This window comes from Solanum lycopersicum, chromosome 12 (genome assembly GCF_036512215.1).
Source record: "Solanum lycopersicum chromosome 12, SLM_r2.1".
Classification (NCBI taxonomy): Eukaryota; Viridiplantae; Streptophyta; class Magnoliopsida; order Solanales; family Solanaceae; genus Solanum; species Solanum lycopersicum.
In genome coordinates, this window is record NC_090811.1 from 61,639,348 (window position 1) to 61,663,204 (window position 23,857).

Here is a 23,857-nt window from a genome sequence, read left to right on the forward strand (position 1 = left end):
GTTAAATCGTAACCCATTTATTCCTAAATTCATTAAGTAAACAAATAATAGCTTTAAAGTGTTAATGCAAATTAATAAAAAAAACAAAAATAAAATAAGTATATAAACTAATTAAAAGCAACCTGGTAATTACTCAATTTCAATGAGACTCAATTTCTTTCAACTTCGTAATTACTTTATTAAAATGGATGTGTTTATTTTTATCGTTCTTGTTTTTGAGTTAGAATTGAGCATCGTTATTATTATGGTTAATTCAATAAATGCAAATTAAGACTTTTGAACCCATCTAAAATATGGAATTGTTGTGACTTTTGAGTATAAGTAACAAATGTTGAGACATGACTTTGTCATTTTGCCACGTAAATTTAAGTAGCAAATAGTGTATATATGAAAAAATGAAAATTAATAAACAAAAAAGTTTAAAAATAAAATAGAGGAGCGTTTGCTTATTGGTTTAAATCAAATAGATAAAAACCAAAAGTCAATAATTAATACGTTATTGATTTGCTTATTACTTTAGTCTGTTTACAAATTGAAAATAGAAAATAATTTTTTGAAATAATAATTATTAATTGAGTGAATAAAATTAATTGACATAAAGTGACTTTGAGGGATATAGTGGGTTGGCTATTGTCTTTTAATAGCCTCTTTGTTCTTATTTATCTTAGGTTGAATCTCACTTATTTGACAAAAAAATTCACAAAGATATACTCTTTCTTCTATTTAAAATTTTATTTACCTTAAAGATAATTTAGACAAATTGCAAAATTTCCTCATATATCCAGTCAAATTACATATTTTATTTTAAATTGAGACAGAGGAATAGCTTTTTATATTGCACCATGTCCTTTTTATTTGCAATTTTGTCGAAACACCTACTAAAGAAGTTCAAAGTTTTCATTCGAAAATTAGAAAAAATTGCACTTACAATATTTGATGTCCTTTGTTGCTATGTTCATCTTTACTACAAAACAGGAGGATGAGAACTTCAAGTTTTCATCAGAAAATTACAAAATATTGCACTTGGAGGGATTTTTTGAAGTCCTTGTTCACCTTCACTTCACAAAACAGGAGGGAAGAAGAAGTTTCAAATTTAACTTAAGATACACAGTTCCATCTTTTTGTCTTTCTGAATCCCTCTTCCCTGCATACTCCGGCACATCCGAGGGGGTGATGATCTCTACCATCTTAGGCCCCCTCCTCTGCAGTTAACTCATCAACAGAAACCTCTTCTAATCTCTCAAGGAAATCTTTTTGGATAGTTTCGTGGATAGTAGAGGGATTAAAACAGATGCCATCACTTGACGCGGCTTCAAATTTCATCCACAGTTCTTTCTTCAAAGTGTTCTCACCAGGATGCTTTCTCATTACTAGAATGCTCTTCGATTCTGTCATCACGGGAGTTCTTTCAACTATATCTAAGTTGCTGCCACCAGTTTCTGTTCCCAAAAGAAAGAAAGAACAATAAATATCAGAGTGATCATGTTAACGAATACCAAATGGAAACATCTTGATTGGATTCAAAAAAGAAAGATCTTGAATATTCTTTTACTTAGGTTCACAAAATATGTTTGCTGATAAATATAGTCAGGTGTATGTTTGGGCAGTGGGTACTCACCAGCTGCATTAGTCAATGGTTCTTCCACAGGTGGCTCCATCAATACACAAGTTTTGGGTGGTGAAAATAGAAAGTCTGGTGATTCATCATCGGCCACCTTCCCTCCGTTTGTCAAGTTTTGACTTAGTTTGATTCCAAATAGCTCTGGATACTTCTTTGTTAAATGTTCAGCACCTTCGGAGCTGGAGGATTCTGAATCTTCAGACATGCCAGGGAAATGACGTGAAATAGGAAACGGTGTCATTTTATAAGCCCCATGCTTATCCCGACAGTTGTATTCTGATGAAGGTTCAAGCAGTACACAGGTCTTCGGCGGTGACATTTTCAAGCATGGAGTCATCACTAGCAACGAACTGTCAATTTGTGAAAATTTTACAGGCGAAATAAGATCTCTTTTCTGAGGGACCTCGTTGATGATCATATCATGAGCAGAAACATTATTCAGAATTGACTTCACTTCGTTATTCACACGCAATATGTCCCTCTCCTCAGTTACATCAGAAAGGGATAGTGGTATGTCCATCTCTCCAGTTACATCAGAAAGGGATGGTGGTATGTCCATCTCCCCAGTTACATCAGAAAGGGATGGTGGTTGACTAGCCATGGATATTGTGTTCTCAAGTAAACATTCTTCCATAACTCCCCTAATATCAAAAAGAGGATGTTGCTGGGCATTCGTGTCTGATGTGTAGTTGCCAAACGTTTTAGAAGATCCTTGGCATTTTGATGAGAGCACTTTGTGAAGAGGCAAAGGTGTGAGCAGAAAAAGTTGTCTGCCACTCTCAGTCGTACAGCCTGCCCGCCAGGACACAAGAGGTGATGGTGAAACTAGGGAATCCCATTTGGATTGATCAGGGCTATCAACACCATCGCTTGTGTTATCAGCTAACATGGGAACTGCCTCACTAATTTGTGACTGTTCAGATGGATGTTCGGGCCTCGTGGATAGATCAGAAAGGGCTTTCTGAAATTTGAGAACCCATGGCTGCAATTTGCCAACATAAAAAATATGTAAAATACAGTGTAATGAAAGACTAATATAGGAGCAGAGAATATGACAGAAAATAAAGAGAACCTTCAAAGAAGCTTGCATTTCAGACAAGACATGTGCGAAAGATTCAATTTCCTTCCCACTCTTCTTGCCCCTTAGTTTGAGCACTTGAACAAGTTCATCAATCTGTAGTTGATCAAGTAAAGAAAATGAGATTAACCTCTTTATGAAAACATTGAAGTTGATGCAGGCAAACAAACTTCAAAAGATTGGTATTGGTATCTGTTACAGTTCGAGCAAGATGGTAAATGTCTCTCAGCTCTTCTGAGTTTAAAGTAACTTGAGAATACAAAATTTAGTTTATGTGAGAGTTACTGCGATAAATATATAGATATCTGGATGCCTTGTCATTATTCAAAATGCTTATATATGTCAGGTAAAGATGACTGAAGTAAAACTCCTAATTTTCAGCAAAAGGAGAATGAGCGCAGGCTGATGAGGGTTATGTAAAAAGGGATAAAAAAAGGAAGCAGGAAGGTACAACTTCTTCGCAGAGGTCTTCAGTTCTGCTCCATTTACCAGAGTTATGGGGCCAACAACTGATGTTCATCATCTTATTCTGGGGTAACCTATGAACTTCCTAAGAACATCAATAACAATTACCTTTCAATTCCAAGCAAATTGGGGTCAGCTATTTAAATCCTCCCTATATTTCAAAAGTTAGTTAGGACTAGAAGTTCTCTACATTTTTCTTATGGCATATAAATCTCTATTAAGACTCCTACCAAATAATGGATCTTACGAAACATACTAACATGATTATAACTTAATTCCAACTAACTGGGACTGCCAATGTACATCTTTGAATTTCCAAAAGGAGACAACCTTGTCCCAGTACCAAAAAATTAGCCCTTAATCCATCTCTTCACGTGACTTTATCTAGGATTGTGTTCACAGCTAAGAAGCTCAGACCTACAGTTAGCGTTCATTTGTAGACTCATCCATGGAAGCAGTTACAGCAGGCAGAGACACTCAACAGCAGAGTGCAAAAGAAACCAATTTCTAGTAACCAATGAGAACTACTGGATACCTCTTTCTCCTCCAAAATAAAAGGATGCAGCAAAACCTGTTTTACAAGAATATAAAACTCACAGACAATGCCGAAACATCAAAGCTCTCTCAGTTGCACTGATAAGTATCCAAAATGGCGTAAATTGCACTGCGCTACTTATAATAAGTGACAAACCTCTACTGTACACCAAAGCAATTTGCTCTAATAAGCAAACCAATTAATTAATTATCCAGCACTGAAATCCTCATTTGGTTGATCATATAACAAAAAAATATCCGAGGAGGGTAGACTAGATTGTATACAGACCTTACGAGGCCATTTCCGAAGACATATAGATTGTCTATGTCTATCCAGCACTGAAATCCTCATTTGGTTGGTCATATAACAACATATCATAGGAGGGTAGAGTAGAGTGTATGAGACCTTACGAGGCCATTTCAGAAAGGCATATAGATTGTCTATATGTCTATCCAGCACTGAAATCCTTATTTGGTTGGTCATATAACAACAACATATCGGAGGAGGGTAGAGTGTATGCCCACCTGACGAGGCCATTTCCCAAAAACATATAGATTGTCTATATGAATCACTTAAATCCCCCAAATTATTTTGATTGGCTGTGCCTGTGTAGTACTTCTACATCCATTCCACTCTATTCGAATCCATTTCATTCTAATTCTAAATAATTTATCTTCGAAGGCCGTTATCGAATACTTCTCGAACTATTTTTGAGCGCAAATTAATCTTACCTGGTGAATAACAGAGGAGAAGTCGGACCGAATGAGAAGGAGATGATCGATGACATTTTCACCGGCAACTGGTTCGACGTCGTCGTTTTGCCTTCCGTAGGGCTTCTTGGATTTGAAGGAAGTTGTCAATGGCTTTACCATATTTGAATTCGATACATCTCGTAGTGGTTTTCTAGTGGATTTGAATCTGCCCGTAGATTTTCCGGCGGTGTTCTTCAGATTGTTAGTCGGCATCTGGTTCGTGTTTCTCCAACGGTCACTTCTTGCTGTCTTCTCTGAATTTGAAATTGAATTATTTTCGGGCTTGAGATTATATGGATCGGCTTTGTTACATTGGAGCCCAATAGGAGGAGCTATGTATATATTAAGGAAATATTACAAATAACTTATTTTACTATAATCTCTTCTATCATTTAAAAAAATTATAAAATTTTTTACTTTACGTGATGTATCAATAAGTTATATCACTTTACGATGTATTGAGACATTACTTTACACAATGTATTAGTCACATACATCACTTTACGCAATGTATCAAAACTACACAATATATCAAGATGTTGAGTGATATATTCGAAATCGAGACGCAGTGTATCAGGATATTTAAGGATGTATCCAAAATCGGGACTCGATGTAGAAGACGCTCGTCTCTTAGATCCTTTTTTTCTGTGCAACACAGGAAAGCACCCTCTCTGTGTCATCCTTGCAACTTTTCAGATTTCGGAACATTTTGAAATGTATACGGATTCCACCAAATTTAAGAAATTTTTATAATTTGAAGAAAAGTAGAGATAGAATGTAATTAGATCTTAAAACTATGAGCTTTGTGTATAATATATCTATAGTAATGAAAGAAAATTTTGCATAGTATACGTTATGTATTAAATAAACACAACTATACTTTACAAAAAAAATATATATATACTAAAATTTTCACTCAACTTACACTCTTTTTCCAAGTAGTATCTAAAATTTATGGAGGTCTTATAATCCGTAGAATCATTTTCAACCATAGTGTCATTTGATAGAGTTTAAAAAAATAATGTTAAATAGGGTGTATTAGTAATGCTTGCAATAGTAATACATATTTGTGTAAGTTTTACAAAATTTATTTTTTTATGTATTTTTTTATTTGATGCATTAAAAATAACATGTATTATATAAAAATATAAATTAAAAAAAATACCTTCTACAATTAAGGTGGAAAAGACGTAAAAAATTATTTTGAGGGCTAATTGGGTCTTTAACAGAGTTGATTTAAGCATTAAAATCACTATATAGCAAGGAAAATGTAACATCTCTTAACCCGAAATAGCTAGGATTAAACAAAGAAATTAAGAATAGTTATTTTTGAAAAGAATAGGAAAAATCTGAAAATTTTCCTTAAGTGTAAATGTGAGTTTTTTGGTCATTTTCAAAAGGTCATAAATTCTAGCTCAGGATGAATTAGGGTCAGTTCTTTATATGGTTGGAAAACCCTTGGATAGATCTTTTCAACTCCACCAAGTTTGCGCATTTTCGACATCGTATGAGAGATATGCCTATCAGAAGTTGGGCTGTCGAATTAAGAACATGTCCAATTCGGAATTTTAAGCGTATTTTAGTCTTTTAGCTACCCTATTATTTTATTCCATTTTAGGAGTTAAATATTGGTCAAGACTGAACTTGATCAGTATTAGAAAATTATTTTCACGCTAGGGCTAAGGAGAAAGGAGAAGAGAAAAAAAAAGGAAAAAAAACAAAATCATCAAGATCAACCAAGAACGTTGGTGTTTTCGCTAAGAAACTTTCTTTAAACAGGTATGTGAGACTCTCATAACTTTGGGATCCTTCTCCCACGTGCCAAACATGTTATTTCAGTTTGGATTCGTCCTAAAATCATTATAATATTGATATCTTGATATCTTTTCTTGAATTCATATGTTGTTCTTGAATTGTCTGAGTTGTGAAGTTTTTGAGTCGTTACGTCGCATTATGAGGTCATTTTGGGTTAGGTTCTTAGGTATTTGTATCTGAAAAAGAATCGAGTTTGGATGAATTGGGAAAAAAATGAAGAAGAAAATTCGATGGCAAAACTGGGACTTGATCATGTGTCGCGCGTCCAACATGCAATTTTGAAATTTCAAACGAGGTGTTCTGCCTCAAAAGACGTTTTCGAAACCAAAATAAATTATGCATCCACATCGGGGACCCATCTAAAATTTTTATTTTCGGATTTTTCTCATGTTTCGCTATTGTAATAACCCGTAAGGTCATTTTTGAAAATTTGAAATATTAATTTAACTAGAGTGAATTAATTGATGATTACTTATTAAATAACTAACTTTAGTTAATACTTAGTGGGTTAAAGTGAATTAAGTTATTTGGGGTTTAATGTATAAATCACAACTGAAAAAATAAAATAAAATAAAAATTAAATTAAGAAAAGAGAAGGAGAGGAAATACTCCTTACTAGGGCTTATTTTAGAAAAGAGGAGGAGGGGAAATACTCCTGGCGCCGTTCGTGTGGAAAGAAACCATTAAGGAAACACTTTCGATTTGGTATGTGTCATGGATAATTAGATATATATAGATGTATACATATATATTTTTGTTTTACTTAATGAAGAGTCACATTATTTTATATTATTATCATTACGGGAGGTGTAAAGTTTAGCCACAATATTGAGTGTAGAAAAAAAAATGTTCTGGGTTAAAGAAAAAAAAATGATTTTGTTGGTTGGGTTACAAGTGATTGAGCAGTAGTTATTTAGTAATTTTATATAATTGCTGGAGATATGTTATTGGTTATATTTGTTTATGTTATTTGATTGTTGAATGGAAGTAACTTATTGTTATTAGTATTAAATAAATTTTTGATAGGCATAAATATAACTGCAATATAAAATGGAAAGTGGAGTACATTTGTTACATTGTACACAAATTACAAGTAAATTTATCATGGAGCATTAATGATCCTATGGAAATAATGTATTATTATATTGGATGGTTGAAAGTAATTGGAAGGGGAAAGCATATGTAAATATTTGCATTCTGCAAGGTTGAGAATTTACCAGGAAAGTGACAATTATTAATTATGCCATTGACTAGATAGGTAAGTATTCAAGTTTTTGCTAACTAAGATAGGAAATTAATTATTGGTATATTATATCATACATAATTAATAGAGTTGGTATTAAAAACAAAAAAAAAAGGACTTAACCTTAGACTTGAAACTTGGAAAAATATGATAGTTGAAATGTTAGTTGGCATCAAGCATTACAAATTTGATTATAAATTTGGGGTGTATTTTTAGGTCAAGGTTAAACACATAAAAGTGTGAGTGTTGTTAGTTCTAAAACCTTATTGTGAATATATATATTTGAATAGATTCCATTGGTTCAGAAGCTCATCGGAAAGGGAAGGCTCAAGTCCAAGAGTAATTATTCGATTGGCTAAGGCAAGTGAAATTCTAAACTCTTGTTAAGCGTATGAAATTCGTGTATTTCCTTTTGTGATGTTGAGAATGATTTGGAGACTTGTTGCTTATTTGTTGGTGTTATATTCCTTGTAGTAAATTGCGCTTGTTATCAAAACGGTTATCTCCTCATTTTCATTTGAGCATGTCATTTGCATTTTTTCTGAGACATGGTTGTGGTAAGAGGATGTACCATTTCGAGGGTCGTATCGCGCGCCGCGATGGATATTATATTTCGAGGGACGTATCGCGCGCCGCTTACTATTATCGAGGGTCGTGTCGTGCGCCGCGACAGATGCATGGACAAATATGTCCCCCATGGGTCCCGGACTGAGAGACAGCGGGTGTGTATCGTTAAGAAAGACATGCATCACTATATTTGACATTGCATCTCATGGCATTGCACATTTATTATTGATGAACTAGAACACGTGTTTTGCTGACCTTGTGAGTGTTTTTCTGTGAAGCTTGTGACTGTTGAATATAGAGTTGTTATTGAGAATGTGTAAACTGATAGAGTGTGGTTATTGAGTTGTGTGTTTGGTAAACTGTAAACTGTTAGGCTGTAGCGTGGAGGTCTAGATAGGGTGTAAGAAGTACCCGTATTTTGTTCACTTAACTTGTGTTTAGAGGTTTGCTTGTTGGGTACCGCGTGGTTTGGTACTCACCCCTTGCTTCTACAAATTTTTTTGTCGGTTACGAGTCCGAATTTTTGTGATACCTTCCATTCTCTTCGTTTCCGAGGCATCTTGTGGAGGATTGTGAGGTAGCTGCTTGTCATCTCAGCGAACTTTCGTACTCCAGTTTATGACTTTGTTTTTACTTGAAAGACAACTTCATTTTAGTCTTTTATTTTGTTTCAATTCTAATATTTACATTAGAGGCTTGTGCACGTGACAACCTGGTTTTGGGGATTGAATTAATATGACTTGGTTTTTTTTTTAGAAATTGTTGTTGGATTGTCATTTACTTCCGCACTTTGTTAGATATTGGGATTTAGGCTGACTTGTCTTGGTGGGATAAGACGAGTGCCATCACACCCATTTCGAGTCGTGACAAAATGGTATCAGAGCCCCAGGTTCATAGGTCTCACGTGTGTACAAGTCGAGTCTAAATAGAGTCTCGATGATCGGTACGGAGACGTCTGTACCTATCTTTGAGAGGCTGTAGTGACTTCTAGGAAATATCTTCACTTCTTGGATTCTATTGTGCGTACTTGGTTCCATTTTGATTCTTATCACTTCACTCCATTCGTTCTCATTTATGTGATGACTCGTGCATAGTTCCTTTTGTGAATCATTGCCATGTCGTGTATTGGTTTGATGTTAGATCTGGTATTAAAGTGGAAGTGATATACTTATAAAAAGGATTTGTGGTTATATTTTGAATATTAAAAAAAAAATAAAAAAATTAAGGGGCTATGTAAGTTTAGTTATCCTAGTAAAATGATTAGTACTTGTGTGGTATATACGATATTAGAGTGGTTAACAATTGAAAGTGGGGTGATTAAAGGGATGAATAGATAATTGAGTTGTAACTTTGGAAACTATAATCAGTAAAATTATCATAATATGAATGGAATTCTTAGAAAATGATGCACCAATTAAGGTTAGAATTTCTACTATAGTAGTATCGATGCTTACTTGGTTGGAGTTATGGAGTGTGCTACTTTTGATATTGACCTGAACTATGAAAGGATTCATATAGCTTGGGCTAGATATGGAACTATGATAATACTTAACATCTATTTGATGGGTAGAAATGTGTGACCTGTTTGGATATGATCCTCTTAGTCGTTTTAGAAATTTTAACCAGTATTATTATATTAACTTTTTTTTAGTAGATTTTGTAAATAACTTATATGACTTATAAGAATGAGTGACATAATTTTTAGATTTAATAAAGGATTATTTTGTTGCTAAGAATAAAAAAAAGAAAAAAAAGAAAATCAAATAAATAAAATAAAATTATTTTATTGACGAGACAAAATATATTGTTATAATGTGTTACATAGGCATTTTATGGTGAGTAGAGGTTATGAGATTATAGTATACATAAATATTGGAGTGATCAAGAGTTTATTCGAGTTACCGCATGAGGTAAATGATGGTGCAAATGGTGGTTGAAAATGATATGTGAAAGTTTAGGTGAAGTTGACATTAAGTGTGACTTAATTATTTTACCCTAAAGGAGAAATATAGATTTGAAATTAGTGTTATCGGTCTTGGGTGTGACTTATATCTATTATGGGATGCTTAAATGGAAAGATAAGAAACCATGGTTCAAAGTCTTGGAGACTACAATGTGCTTGCTAAGGAGAATGTGATACGTAATGACGGTGTGAAAGTAAGGTAAATGGTTGGTGTGGTTATGATATTTGTTAATATTAATAGTGTTGGCTATGATGGAGTACTGTGAGAAGTATACAGGGTTTGGCAAATCCAGCATGTGTAAAATTGTAATGGAGATCAGACTGGTTGATTTTGGGTGGAAAAAAATTAAATAAATAAATAAATAAATTGAGGGATGTAGTCAGATGAATGAAAATATTGATATGAGAATTATGGAGAATGTATCTAGTGTTATTCGACCTTGATTTCGTATATTCTTAAGTTGACCACCTACTTCGTTTCGGACATGATTTGGAGTATGATTCATTGCATATGCCCACGTTTTTTTTACATCTATGGGTGAATTCCTAGTGGTGGATCGGATGTACCGATCCTCTTATGTCTTCTTGATAGGGTAGGATCATTGGTTAGACTTGTTCACTTCAGTTATGGCATATTTGGTGTTGTTTGAAAAATTAGAAATATATCACTATTTTTATATGCACAACCTTGCTTATGGGAACTTACAAAAGAGCTTTCATGAATAGTTATGGTTATCCGACAGTGTTGTAAAAGGTTCTGCATCCTAGCGTGTACCATTTGTAGGGTGCTTACTTGATCATGTTTGGCTCCGAGTTTCACCCATGAAGGGTGTGATGAGGTTTGGAAAGAAGGGCAAGCTTAGCCCTAGGTTCATTGGACCTTTTGAGATTTTGAGCCGAGTTGGAGAGATGGCCTATAAGTTGGCCTTGCCACCTAGTTTGTCGGCTATTCATCCTGTTTTCCATGTCTCTATGCTTCGGAAGTATATTCCGGATGAATCTCATGTGCTTTCACTTGACTCTGTGGAGTTAAGTCCAGACTTGACATTTGAGGAGGAGCCTATAGCTATTTTGGATAGACAGGTTCGAAAGCTTAGGACCAAAGAGATTGCTTCAGTGAAGGTGCAATGGAAGCACCGATCAGTGAGAGAGGCAACTTGGGAGACTGAGTCTGACATGCGTGCCAGATATCCTCAACTTTTTGAAGCTTCAGGTACTTTCTTTTACTTTATGTTTCAGAACGAACATGATTATTAGTGGTGAATAATGTAATGACCCGTAAGGTCATTTTTGGAAATTTAAAATATTAATTTAACTAAAGTGAATTAATTGATGATTAATTATTAAATAACTAACTTTAGTTAATACTTAGTGGGTTAAAGTGAGTTAAGTTATTTGGGGTTTAATGTATAAATCACAACTGAAAAAAAATAAAATAAAAATTAAATTAAGAAAAGAGAAGGAGAGGAAATACTCCTTACTAGGGCTTATTTTAGAAAAGAGGAGGAGGGGAAATACTCCTGGCGCCGTTCGTGTGGAAAGAAACCATTAAGGTAAACACTTTCGATTTGGTATGTGTCATGGATGATTAGATATATATAGATGTGTATATATATATATATATTTTTGTTTTACTTAATGGAGAGTCACATTATTTTATATTATTATCATTACGGGAGGTGTAATGCTTAGCCACAATATTGAGTGTAGAAAAAAAAATGTTCTGGATTAAAGAAAAAAAATGATTTTGTTGGTTGGGTTACAAGTGATTGAGCAGTAGTTATTTAGTAATTTTATATAATTGCTGGAGATATGTTATTGGTTATATTTGTTTATGTTATTTGATTGTTGAATGGAAGTAACTTATTGTTATTAGTATTAAATAAATTTTTGATAGGCATAAATATAACTGCAATATAAAATGGAAAGTGGAGTACATTTGTTACATTGTACACAAATTACAAGTAAATTTATCATGGAGCATTAATGATCCTATGGAAATAATGTATTATTATATTGGATGGTTGAAAGTAATTGGAAGGGGAAAGTATATGTAAATATTTGCATTCTGCAAGGTTGAGAATTTACCAGGAAAGTGACAATTATTAATTATGCCATTGACTAGATAGGTAAGTATTCAAGTTTTTGCTAACTAAGATAGGAAATTAATTATTGGTATATTATATCATACATAATTAATAGAGTTGGTATTAAAAACAAAAAAAAAGGGACTTAACCTTAGACTTGAAACTTGGAAAAATATGATAGTTAAAATGTTAGTTGACATCAAGCATTACAAATTTGATTATAAATTTGGGGTGTATTTTTAGGTCAAGGTTAAACACATAAAAGTGTGAGTGTTGTTAGTTCTAAAACCTTATTGTGAATATATATATTTGAATAGATTCCATTGGTTCAGAAGCTCAACGGAAAGGGAAGGCTCAAGTCCAAGAGTAATTATTCGATTGGCTAAGGCAAGTGAAATTCTAAACTCTTGTTAAGCGTATGAAATTCGTGTATTTCCTTTTGTGATGTTGAGAATGATTTGGAGACTTGTTGCTTATTTGTTGGTGTTATATTCCTTGTAGTAAATTGCGCTTGTTATCAAAACGGTTATCTCCTCATTTTCATTTGAGCATGTCATTTGCATTTTTTCTGAGACATGGTTGTGGTAAGAGGATGTACCATTTCGAGGGTCGTATCGCGCGTCGCGATGGATATTATATTTTTGTCGGTTACGAGTCCGAATTTTTGTGATACCTTCCATTCTCTTCGTTTCCGAGGCATCTTGTGGAGGATTGTGAGGTAGCTGCTTGTCATCTCAGCGAACTTTCCTACTCCAGTTTATGACTTTGTTTTTACTTGAAAGACAACTTCATTTTAGACTTTTATTTTGTTTCAATTCTAATATTTACATTAGAGGCTTGTGCACGTGACAACCTGGTTTTGGGGATTGAATTAATATGACTTGGTCTTTTTTTTTAGAAATTGTTGTTGGATTGTCATTTACTTCCGCACTTTGTTAGATATTGGGTTTTAGACTGACTTGTCTTGGTGGGATAAGACGAGTGCCATCACACCCATTTCGGGTCATGACAGCTATCTAGAATCATTCTTTAACATCATGAGATTTTTTTAAACACGAAATTAATTCGTTGAATCCATAATTCAATTCAAGGATCAGTTAAGAGTCAAGTCAAGAGCAATTAAGAAGTGAAATTAAGAGAAATCAAGAGTCAAATGAGAGGAGTCATTTCAAGTTTTCATAAGTCTTTTACGAACATTTTAACTTTGATTTAACTTGAGTTTTGAGTTCAATAAAGAGTGAAGTTGAAGTTCTTTTCTTCAAAGGTATAAGGGGACTAAGTATTCCTAAAGAGAATTGAAATGTTTTAACATTTAACTAGTAAGGAAATTTTGATTTCCAATGAACCTTAGGGCAAGTTTTTAGAAAAGAACTATCAATTTCAAAAAGAACTAAGCAGGGAAAATATGATTTTCAAGATAGATTTAAGTTAAGTATTTTGAGCACTAATCTTAAACCACATAATCAGTATGTTTTTAAAACATAAGAGCCAACATATATTTGAGAGTAGTATTGAGCACCGATATGGGGGAGAGTTCAGACAACTCATAACCCCCATAAACCATGTAGCCACCATGGGTAGGAAAGGTTCAAACTTTTTAGATGAACCCCTTTTCATAGTAGACTAGTGGATCCATTAGGCAGTTCAAGTCTTATACCTTTTGGCCGGGTATAGGATGCGTTGACAGTGTGACAAAGATCGCTATATCATCACTATAGCTATTATGTGATGATTGTTGGTTAGAGAAACTCCATATCAGTTATTGTATTTTCATACACATCAGTTCATTGTATTTTTATATTCATTTCAGAGTTTCTTGTATCTTTGCATTCACACGTAGTTTATAGCATGTTTGTAAACAACTTTTCATTATTCTGCACTTGTTTAAACATGCTTTATAATGAAATGAGTTTAGTAAGTATTCATGAGTTGAGAAAAGTCAAGGTAAGTGTTTCTTTCAGAATCTCTTTCTAGCCTATGTTGTGTTAGCATTCCAACTCGTATACTCGTACATTTAATGTACTGATGTTAGTTGGCCTGCATCGTATTATGATGCAGATGCAGGTAACGAGGATCAACATCCAACACACCGTTGATCCAATTGAGCACTCCAGAGTCAGTTGGTGAACCTTCTTGCATTCCAGAGGACATGTTTATTGCTTTTCAGTTAATTCAATAGGATGTTGTGGGGTTTGTACCAACGTTCATGTCAATCAGTTTAGAGGATTCATAGACAGTTAGTAGTTCAACAGTCTTTACATTTTCATTCGTATGTTAAAGACTTGGGTTGCCATATTGGACAAGTTGAATGTTTAAATCTCTAAGACATTCCAGTTATTTTGTTTGCAGTTGAGATAAGTTTTTTGTATCATTATAAGTGTGATTGTTGTATTCCTTTGAGTTAAGTAAGCCAGGCTAAGGGCCAGATCGAGGCCAGCAATGGTCACTGAGTGCCAGTCCCGCCCAGGATGTAGGCTTGGGGCGTGATAGAAAAATTACATAAATCTCACTAGTTTAGATCATAATTATTAATACTGCATTTCAAATATTACTTCCTCTACCGTATTTCATGCTTAGGATACATGAATTTGAAATCTGCGAGAAACATGTATTTTCCGAATTTAAAAACTGAGATACGTATTTTATTTGTTTAAATTAATTGGTTGTAACTAATTCTCTTAATTAGAGGACTATTTGAGGATTTTCAAAATCTGTGGACAATTAATTCTGAAAATTGAATTTGATCAAATCTCTTAATATAAGTCATATATCATCTATGTATAATTAATTTCATTATTATTTAAAATAATAAATTTATTAACATTATCAATAAAAGAAAAAAAGCATGTACCTTGATCATGCAATTTGATTAATTTTATTTCATTACTCTTAAATTAATAAATTCATTAATTATATGTATGTATTATCAAATATATGAAATATCTAACAAAAAAACATTTAGATATATGAGTACCCATACAAGTATATTCATATTTATCGTAGCAGTATCTAGTATTATTTTCGTGTATTTGTTATATGTGCCTAGTATTGATTTAATTATCTATTTATATAATCTAATTTTAATTTCATGTATCATTTATCTGTATCTAGTATTAATTTGATGTATCAAGTATCAATTTCATACATTATATTCAAAAACATATATCTCATATACATAGCAAACATATACATATAATTGTGTGTATCTAAACATGAAATGTAACCGAAACACATAAATTTAGGAACAAATTACGACTATAGAACATCTGTCTTGTCATTAATCCAAAAAAAGTAAAAATTTTCAAAATTCTTCTTTCTTTTAGGCTCTGAATTTTTTCTCATAAATACATATAATTTTAACTCAGATTTATGAACTCTTAACTAGATACATGTATACTTGAGGTATATCCAACATTGTTTCACCTAAAGTGTATCTAATGGTGTATTTGATGCAATATCTCAAGCGGAAGAACTAATCTAGGATGGAAACATCAGTTTTCTCAAATTTGGTGCCTTACTTTTCCATCTTCCCAAAGGCAACCAGAAATTAGTGGGTTTTTTTTGGGTCTCCTCTCTAGTTCTGACATTCTTATTTTTGAGATACATAATACTTCTGACACTCCTGGAACCCCTCACAAGCACAGAAAAGATGGACTAGAAGACTAAGGGATTGGAGGTTTAGTATCCCTGCGGCTCTTGTAAATCTTGAAAAAGTTAAAGAACACAAAAAGAAGGGATGATAAAAATCTTTGTACATAATCAAAGATCCGTCCGCAAATGAATATCCTAGTATGTTATGTGATTGTAATATTGTTAATGTGTAGTACCTTTAACAAGAATCATCCAATTTTGAAAAGTGTTTGAAAATACAACAAAATCAAAAACTATAAACCTAATTTCTAACTTCAGAACATTATGAATTTTAACTCAGATACAAAATCAAGATACACGAGAATAATAAAATAATAGAAACAAACTGTTGCAGTAATTGGGAATTCAAAAAGTTAGTTGACAAAGTTAGTTAAACACTATTAAGCTACAATAATCAGTGTAGTGATACTTAGTTAGATTTTAGTTGTAATTGAATTTGTTAGATGGAATAAGTTAGTCAAGTCTTTATAAATAGACACTGTAATCATCAGTTACATTCATCATATTGATTATACAAATTTCTCTCTGTCTCTCTCTCTCTCTAAACTCTTTTTTTCTTACTAACTATTTTCTTGAGAAATCCTAAAACAGTGCTTTGATCATCAAATGCATTGTGAATTCCTGCAATCTAGTAGCATTAGTATCAGAGCTACTTTATCCTTGGATTTTAATGGCGAAATGAACAAGATCTGTTGATAATTCTCCAACATAAATAGGGGAATTGAAGGAAATGATGCATAATTTGGCTAGAAAATGAGAACGTTGGCATGGGAAGTTACAAACCTTAAAAAATTGGATCAAGTGGTCATGGAATTGAAAGAACAGTTGGTCTCTAATCGAGAATTTGGGAGGGAGAAAACTCGTATTAAAGGTGGTCCTTCGATTGCAAGAAATTTTGATGAGAGAATTCACCACTTTGAAGGGAGAAGTCACAAACCCAGGAGTCCTACCAGTTACAACACCCATCATTGGAACTTATCAAGATGGTCTGAATGGAATTCCTTGAGTTTGCAGGGGAAGATCTGAGATCGTGGCTGTTCAAGATTGAACAATTTTTCTCTATGGATAATGTAGCTGCAGAGGAAAAGGCAACAGTAGATGCAATGCAACTGGAAGGAGAAGCCATCCAATGACATCTTTTTTTTCATGAGATACAAACAATACTTACAACAATATACTTGGAATGAGTATGTGATGGCTATGGTGGAGAGATTTGGGACAAATTTTGATGATCCCATGGAGGAAATCTAGAAGATCAAACAAGTAGGGAGTGTTAAGGAATATCAATCAATGTTTGGAAGACATCTGACTAGGGTGAATTTGTCACAAGAGAACACAATCAATAACTTTGTTGGAGGGATAAAACATGAGCTGAATATTGATATGAAGACCACTATCCGACTTCTTTATCACAAGTATACAAGACTGCAAGAATGCAAGAAGCATAATTAACTACCGTGAGACAACCAATATGTAACCAGTCTCAAATGGGAGAAAAAAGATTCATGGACCAAAGGATTGGTAATAATAAACCTCTGTTATCTACCCCTGGTACAAATACTTCTATTTTTTCCAAGGCAATAAATAGAAGAACTTTGAGCATAGGATATGAATGAAAATAGGGCAAAGGGGGTTATGTTACTTTTGCAATAAAAAGTACATGCTTGTGCATAAGTATAAAAATTACAAGCAGTTGTACCTGTTAGAAGTGGAAGAATTAGAAGAATGACATGATCAAATGCAGGAAAAAATTGGAGAATTAAAAGAGGAACAAAATGAACAACTAGAGTTGGGGCTACTTGTGGAACACATGGAAATTTCAATGCATGCGTTAAAAGGGTCTTTGGGATTTAGAACCTTGAAGGTGACTGGTTATCACTCAAAAATGGCATTACATATTAATTGATATATGAAGTTCTCATAACTTTGTCAACCTTGATTTTGTCAAACAATTTGGGTTGAAGTTAAGTCTATTAAACCCGAGATAGTAGCCGCAACAAATGGTAGCATGCAGGTGGACAAGATGACTTCTATGAATTGGTTACTACAAGAAGCGGAGTTTTTTTGCTGGTTTTCTATTATTAAATTTAGGTTCTTGTGGAGTTGTGCTGGGTCCAATGACTATTAATATTTGGTGATATCAAGTTGAATTTCAGAAATTTAACAATGGAGTTTTGGTACAAGGGAAGAAACCACTTACTCAGAGGGTCTGGCAGTCAAGTGTTGACTGTAAGTGTTGGGAAACTGACCAAACACTTCGAAAACTAATCTCAACTTTGTATGATTCAAGTAATTCCTCAGGGAAGTGATGAAGAAAGTGACATCCATTAGAAGTAGCAACTGATAAACATCCTAAAGAAAAACCTGCACTACTAGAGGTATTGTTAGAGTTTTTTGCATTATTTGAAAAAACTGTTGGTTTACCACCTTCTAGAGGTGTATTTGATCATAGGATTGTGTTACATTCTGGAGTTGAACCTATGAATAAGAGACCTTATAGATATCCTTCAGTGAAAAAAGGATAATATTGAGGATCTTGTGCAACAAATGTTGGATCAAGGGATCATTCAACCTAGTTGCAGTCCTTCTGCATCACCAGTGGTATTAGTAGGCAAAAAAGATGGTACCTAGAGACTAGGTGTAAACTATAGAGACTTGAATAATCTAACTATAAAGAACAAGTTTCCAATCCATATTGTAGATGAACTAGGAGGATCCAAAATATTTTCTAAAATAGACTTAAGTTCTGGATACCATCAACTAAGAATGACAAAGGATGATGTGCTCGAGACTATGTTCAGAACACACTCGGGACATTTTTAATACTTAGTCATACCTTTTGGTTTATCAAATTCCCCAGCTACATTTCAAGGTCTGATGAGCATTGTGTTCCAGAATTTTCTAAGGAAGCATGTCTTGGTGTTTTTAGATGATATACTAATGTATAGTAGAATTATGGAGGAACACATATTACATCTCAGGTTTGTCTTTTTGAAAATGGCGGAGCATCAGCTATTTGCCAAGAAAAGCAAATGTTTCTTTGGTGTCCACAGAATTGAGTACCTTGGTCACTTTATCATATCATAAAGTGTTTTTACCGATCCTCAAAAGATCAAAGTTGTGAGGAGTTGACCTTTCCCAACTACTTTTAAGAAATTAAGGGGCTTCTTAGGCTTGACTGGTTATTATAGAAGATTTATACAGGGATTTGGAGTTATTTGTAAACCTCTTACTAGTATAACTAAAATAGATAAATTCAAATGGCACCACACATCTCTAAGAGGCATTTTTGCAATTGAAGGAAACTTTGACTTAATCTTCTGTATTAGATTTACCGGATGTCAACAAAGCTTTCATCGTTGAAACTGATGCCAGTGGTTATGGAATTTGTGTTGTTCTTATGCAAGAGGGACATCCTATAGCCTTTATTAGCAAAACATTTTCTCCAAGACATGCTGCTATATTAGTTTATGATACAGAGTTATTAAGTGGTCGCAGTACTTTTTAGATCAGGTTTATTGTAAGGACTGATCAACGAGCCTTAAAGTACCGTATGGAACAAACGTTGCACACAAACTCACAATTATTGTGGTTAACAAAGTTGATGCCATTTGACTATTCTATTGAGTACAAAAAGGGAGTTGAGAACAAATTCACTAATGCATCGTCAAGAGTTATTGGGGATGAGTTACTTGCTTTGGTGATTTCCCCAACCAACACTGATATCTTTCAAGCTATTGTAGACAGTTTTCACTCAGACCCAAAGCTTATACAGTTGATTGCAGATTTACAAGCTAATGCTGAATCTCATAGGAAATTTACTTGGTTGCAAGGAAAATTAAGGAGGAAAGGGATCTAGTGATTGGAAAGGTGCAGAGTTTAAGGAATGAAATTATGCTCCTATGACATGCTTGCCCTCTAGGAGGTCATTTAGGTGCAGACGCTACCCTCAAAAAACTGTTGACACTATTTTATTGGAAGAACATGAGAACAGAAGTGAAGGGTTTCATTAAAAGGTGTGATGTTTGTCAGAAGAAGGAATCTGATTCAGCCGCTTACCCTCGGTTGTATCAACCATTACCCATTCCTGAGGTGGTGTGGCCTCAAATTAGTATGAACTTCATTGATGGTCTTCCTAAGTCTCATGGTTGTAAGGTGATTCTGGTGGTCGTTGACAACTCAGCAAATATGGTCGATTCCTTCCACAGAAACAACCCTATACTGCTCAATCAGTTGCCCCGGTGTCTTGGATACTATTGTGAAATTACATGGCTTACCTAGTGCTATAACTAGTGATAGGGATGTTCTATTCCTGAGGTCTTTTTGGCAGGAGCTATTTACTCTTTAAGGGGTATTATTGCATACACCTACAACTTATCATCCTCAGTCTGATCGACAAATAGAAGTGTTAAATAGATGCCTTGAAACCTACTTAAGATGCTACTACAATGATAATGCTTCCAATTAGTTGGGTTGTTGCCTATGACTGAGTATAGGTATAATACTTGCTTCCGTTCAGCTATACAAACTACACCATATAAAGCCTTATATGGCAGGCCACCTCCTCTACATCTCCCTTACTTACCTGATGAATCAACTTCTATCAAAGTTGACACTACCTTGGTGAATCGAGAACTTAAGTTGCAACTTCTTAAGCATCATTTGCATAAGGATCATCTCTGAATGAAACAGCTGGCAGATTCCCACAACAGTGAGAGGAATTTCGCTGTAGGGGGATTGAGTATAATTTAAGGTGCATCCTTACTAACAAACGACTATCTGTCATCACTCTTCTCATAAGCTTATTGCTAAATACTATGGTCCCTTTCAGACCATTATGAAGGTTGGACCTGTGGCCTACACTCTTTTGTTGCCTAGTTTTGTCAAGATTCACCTAACTGTGCATGTCTCGTTGTTAAAAAAGTGTTATGAAGTGTATTCCCACATTTCTTATCTGCCGAATATTGACTTAGTGATCCAAATTGCCCTACTCCAGAGTCTATTTTACAATGACGAATGGTCAAGAAGGGCAACAAAGTTGTTGCGCAGGTACTGGTTAAATGGGTTGGTCTTTCTGCTGATGTAGCTACTTAGGAATTTGTTACTATCTTGAATACAAGGTTTCCATTCTTTGATCCTTGAGGACAATGATCTTTTGTATGGGGGAGTACTGTTACAATAATTTGGGAATTCAAAATTTAAAAGTTAGTTAAACATTGTTAAGCAACAATAATCAGTGTAGTGGTAGTTAGTTAGATGTTAGTTGTAACTCAATTTGTTAGATGGAATAAGTTATTCAAGTTTTTATAAATGGACAACGTAATCATTAGTTACATTTATCATATTGAATGCAATATTACTTTCTCTTTCTAAACTCTCTCTTTCTATTCTTCTTTATTACTAACTGTTTTCTCGATAAATTCTGAAATAGTGTTTCGATCCTCGAATTCATTGTGAATTCCTGCAATCGATTAACACAAACCTATACGTATAATATTTATTTGAACATGCAAACATGTATTGAGAGGATGAACGATGAAAGAGGGAGAAGATGAAGGCAGGAAGAAAGAGGACAAATGAACGTGGGAGTGGGGGCAAATGCCCTTGAACTATCCGAAATAGCTCAAATATACCCTTGAACTATATTTCGACTCAAATATACCCTTCCTGTCAAATTATATGGTCAAAAATACCCTTTTCATTAACAGAATCTATTAAAGCCACTTGGATGCGATGGGAATGCCACATGGCATGCCACATAAGCCAATAGAATTTCACTCATGCCACGTAGATTAAACTTACCCCTAATTTCCCCAAATTTTCTCCATTTCCCTTAGAATTTAGAAATGATTTCATTGAGGAAATAGTACCCCTTTCCCTCATTACTCTAATTCCTTAGAACAATTTTGCATATAAGGTTTCAAAGTACATACCTTCTTAATTCTAATTTTGGTCTGTGTCTTAACAATAGCCACTCAACCCATCCATGAACAACCGTTCAATAAAAAATGGCTTTCTTTCAAATGGAATCGGAATGAAGCAAAGTAAATCAACAAAGTAACGACTTGATTCAAGCAATATTTCTGGTGCCCAGTACCTGAAACAATGAAATCTGTTGTTGGAAGTCAAACGAAACAAGCTCAAAAGGGTCAATGATATGCTAGAAATAGAGAAATGAGGGAAAGGGATTCTATATTCTTCAGTGAAACCGTTTCTACATTTTAAGGGAAATGGAGAAAATTGGGGGAATTTAGGGGTAAGTTTATTAGTCTGCGTGGCATGAGTGAAACTCTATTGGCTTATGTGGCACCACATGACATCCAAGTAGCGTTTAACAGATTATGTTAATGAGAAATGTATTTTTGACCCTATAGTTTGACAAAAAGGGTATATTAAAGCCGAAACATAGTTCAAGGGTATATTTGAGTTATTTCGAATACTTCAAGGATATTTTTGACCCCTTTCCTTTTATTAAGAAATTTTAATTTAAGATAATTATCCAATACCATATTTAAGAGATATGTGTATTTGATTAAATCTTTTAAAATATATGATATAAATATTGAAAGTGGTAGTATCAAGCATGTATAATTGTTTAAAACTAGAGATAAATATAGTATATATGGTAGTGTAGTTAAGTAGTTTTTTATATTACTAATACTTATAAATTCATGATATTAGTAATGCACAACTTAATACATTGTATACTTAATACAAATATTAATCATTCATAGATTAGAAAAGAGTACCAAATAAGATAATAATCATACACAAGACTAATGTATACATTATTTTTTCTAATACACTCTACCAAACGACAACAATACTTACATTAGTAGCCAATTGGAGAGCTTTCCATCTATAATAATAATAATAATAAAGATTGCTCTTCGTTCTCAAAGAAATTAGATTCAAAATAATGTTTGGTTCAATAATGTTTTTTTCACTCCTAAGTTTTTTTCCCCAATAGTGTTCTTATACTTGATTAATTCTTTTAGACTCCCTTTGTATCTTTAAGCACTTGTTCATTTTATCTTTAAAGGTCATAAAAGAGTATATGAATATTATTGACTCATTATTTCACCTTCAGAAAGTGTTATGTTTTGGTTGAGATTCGAATAATCTTATATCGTCTTTTTTTTGGATTAGTTTTACTCTTATTTGAATCAAAACTATTTATCTCTCTCCCACTTAAAATACAATTTGTCTGACTCTCACTTGAAGTACATTTATCTAGCTCTTTTTTAGAAAGTGTAAAATCAATATAGTTTCACTTTGCTTCTTCCATTCTATTCCCCTCATACTATTAAGCGGGCAGTAAGAATTAGAATCGACCTATATAACATTGTTCCCATGTAGTCAATAGTAAAATAAAATAGAATCGAGAGAGTACAAAATTCAAAAGAAAAGTAAAGAGAAAAAAGTTTGAAATATATATGAATTTTGACCGAGATTATTGTAAGGATATCAAACTTTGAAAAGGACCTCTTACCCCTACATTATTTAATAGTGTATTTTAAAGGTATATATGTGTCTATATGGACATTAAAAATATTGCATAATTATAAATAGTAACATGTCCATATGGACACATATAAACCTTCAAAATAAGCTACTTAAATAGTGTAGAATAAAAGATCCTCGTAAAGTTTGATATCGTAACAACAGTTTCGACCAAAGTTTTAAATATTTTGAATGTCTTTCACCAAAAGTAAACAGAAAAACCAATCAACAACCAATAAGTTAAGCAAAAAACTCTTTCTATATTGATAATGTTTTCATATAGTAATTCATCACATCATGAATAAATAAAAAAAACTAAAGAAAACTAATTAGAATTAAGCACAATCTTTCTCACAACAAAAAGAACAATAACATTTTCCAGATGAACCAATGCAATTTCCACCAATAATTTGTCCTTTAATATTACCAGGTCCAGGTGCCTTTACTCCAAATTTATAAAGGCATCTTGAGTTGCAATCACTTGTCTCACAAGGGACATTATGTTCAAGTGGAACCAAACAAACTCTTGATCCATTTGCCCCCCTTGTATTAATGCCTGCATGTGTATTAAAAAAAC

The 23,857-nt window shown here is 33.6% G+C and overlaps 1 protein-coding gene across 1 annotated transcript; it reads right to left on the minus strand.

The window, feature by feature from the left end:
• Positions 1 to 879: 879 nt before the first annotated feature.
• Positions 880 to 4,762, minus strand: LOC101248851 (uncharacterized). The gene is made up of 4 exons (XM_004252313.5): positions 4,431 to 4,762; positions 2,694 to 2,795; positions 1,619 to 2,603; positions 880 to 1,439 (listed from the first exon to the last, which is right to left on the minus strand). Exons 1-4 carry the CDS (start codon positions 4,662 to 4,664, stop codon positions 1,189 to 1,191), a joined length of 1,572 nt encoding a protein of 523 aa, XP_004252361.1. The 5' UTR covers positions 4,665 to 4,762; the 3' UTR covers positions 880 to 1,188.
• Positions 4,763 to 23,857: the final 19,095 nt, after the last annotated feature.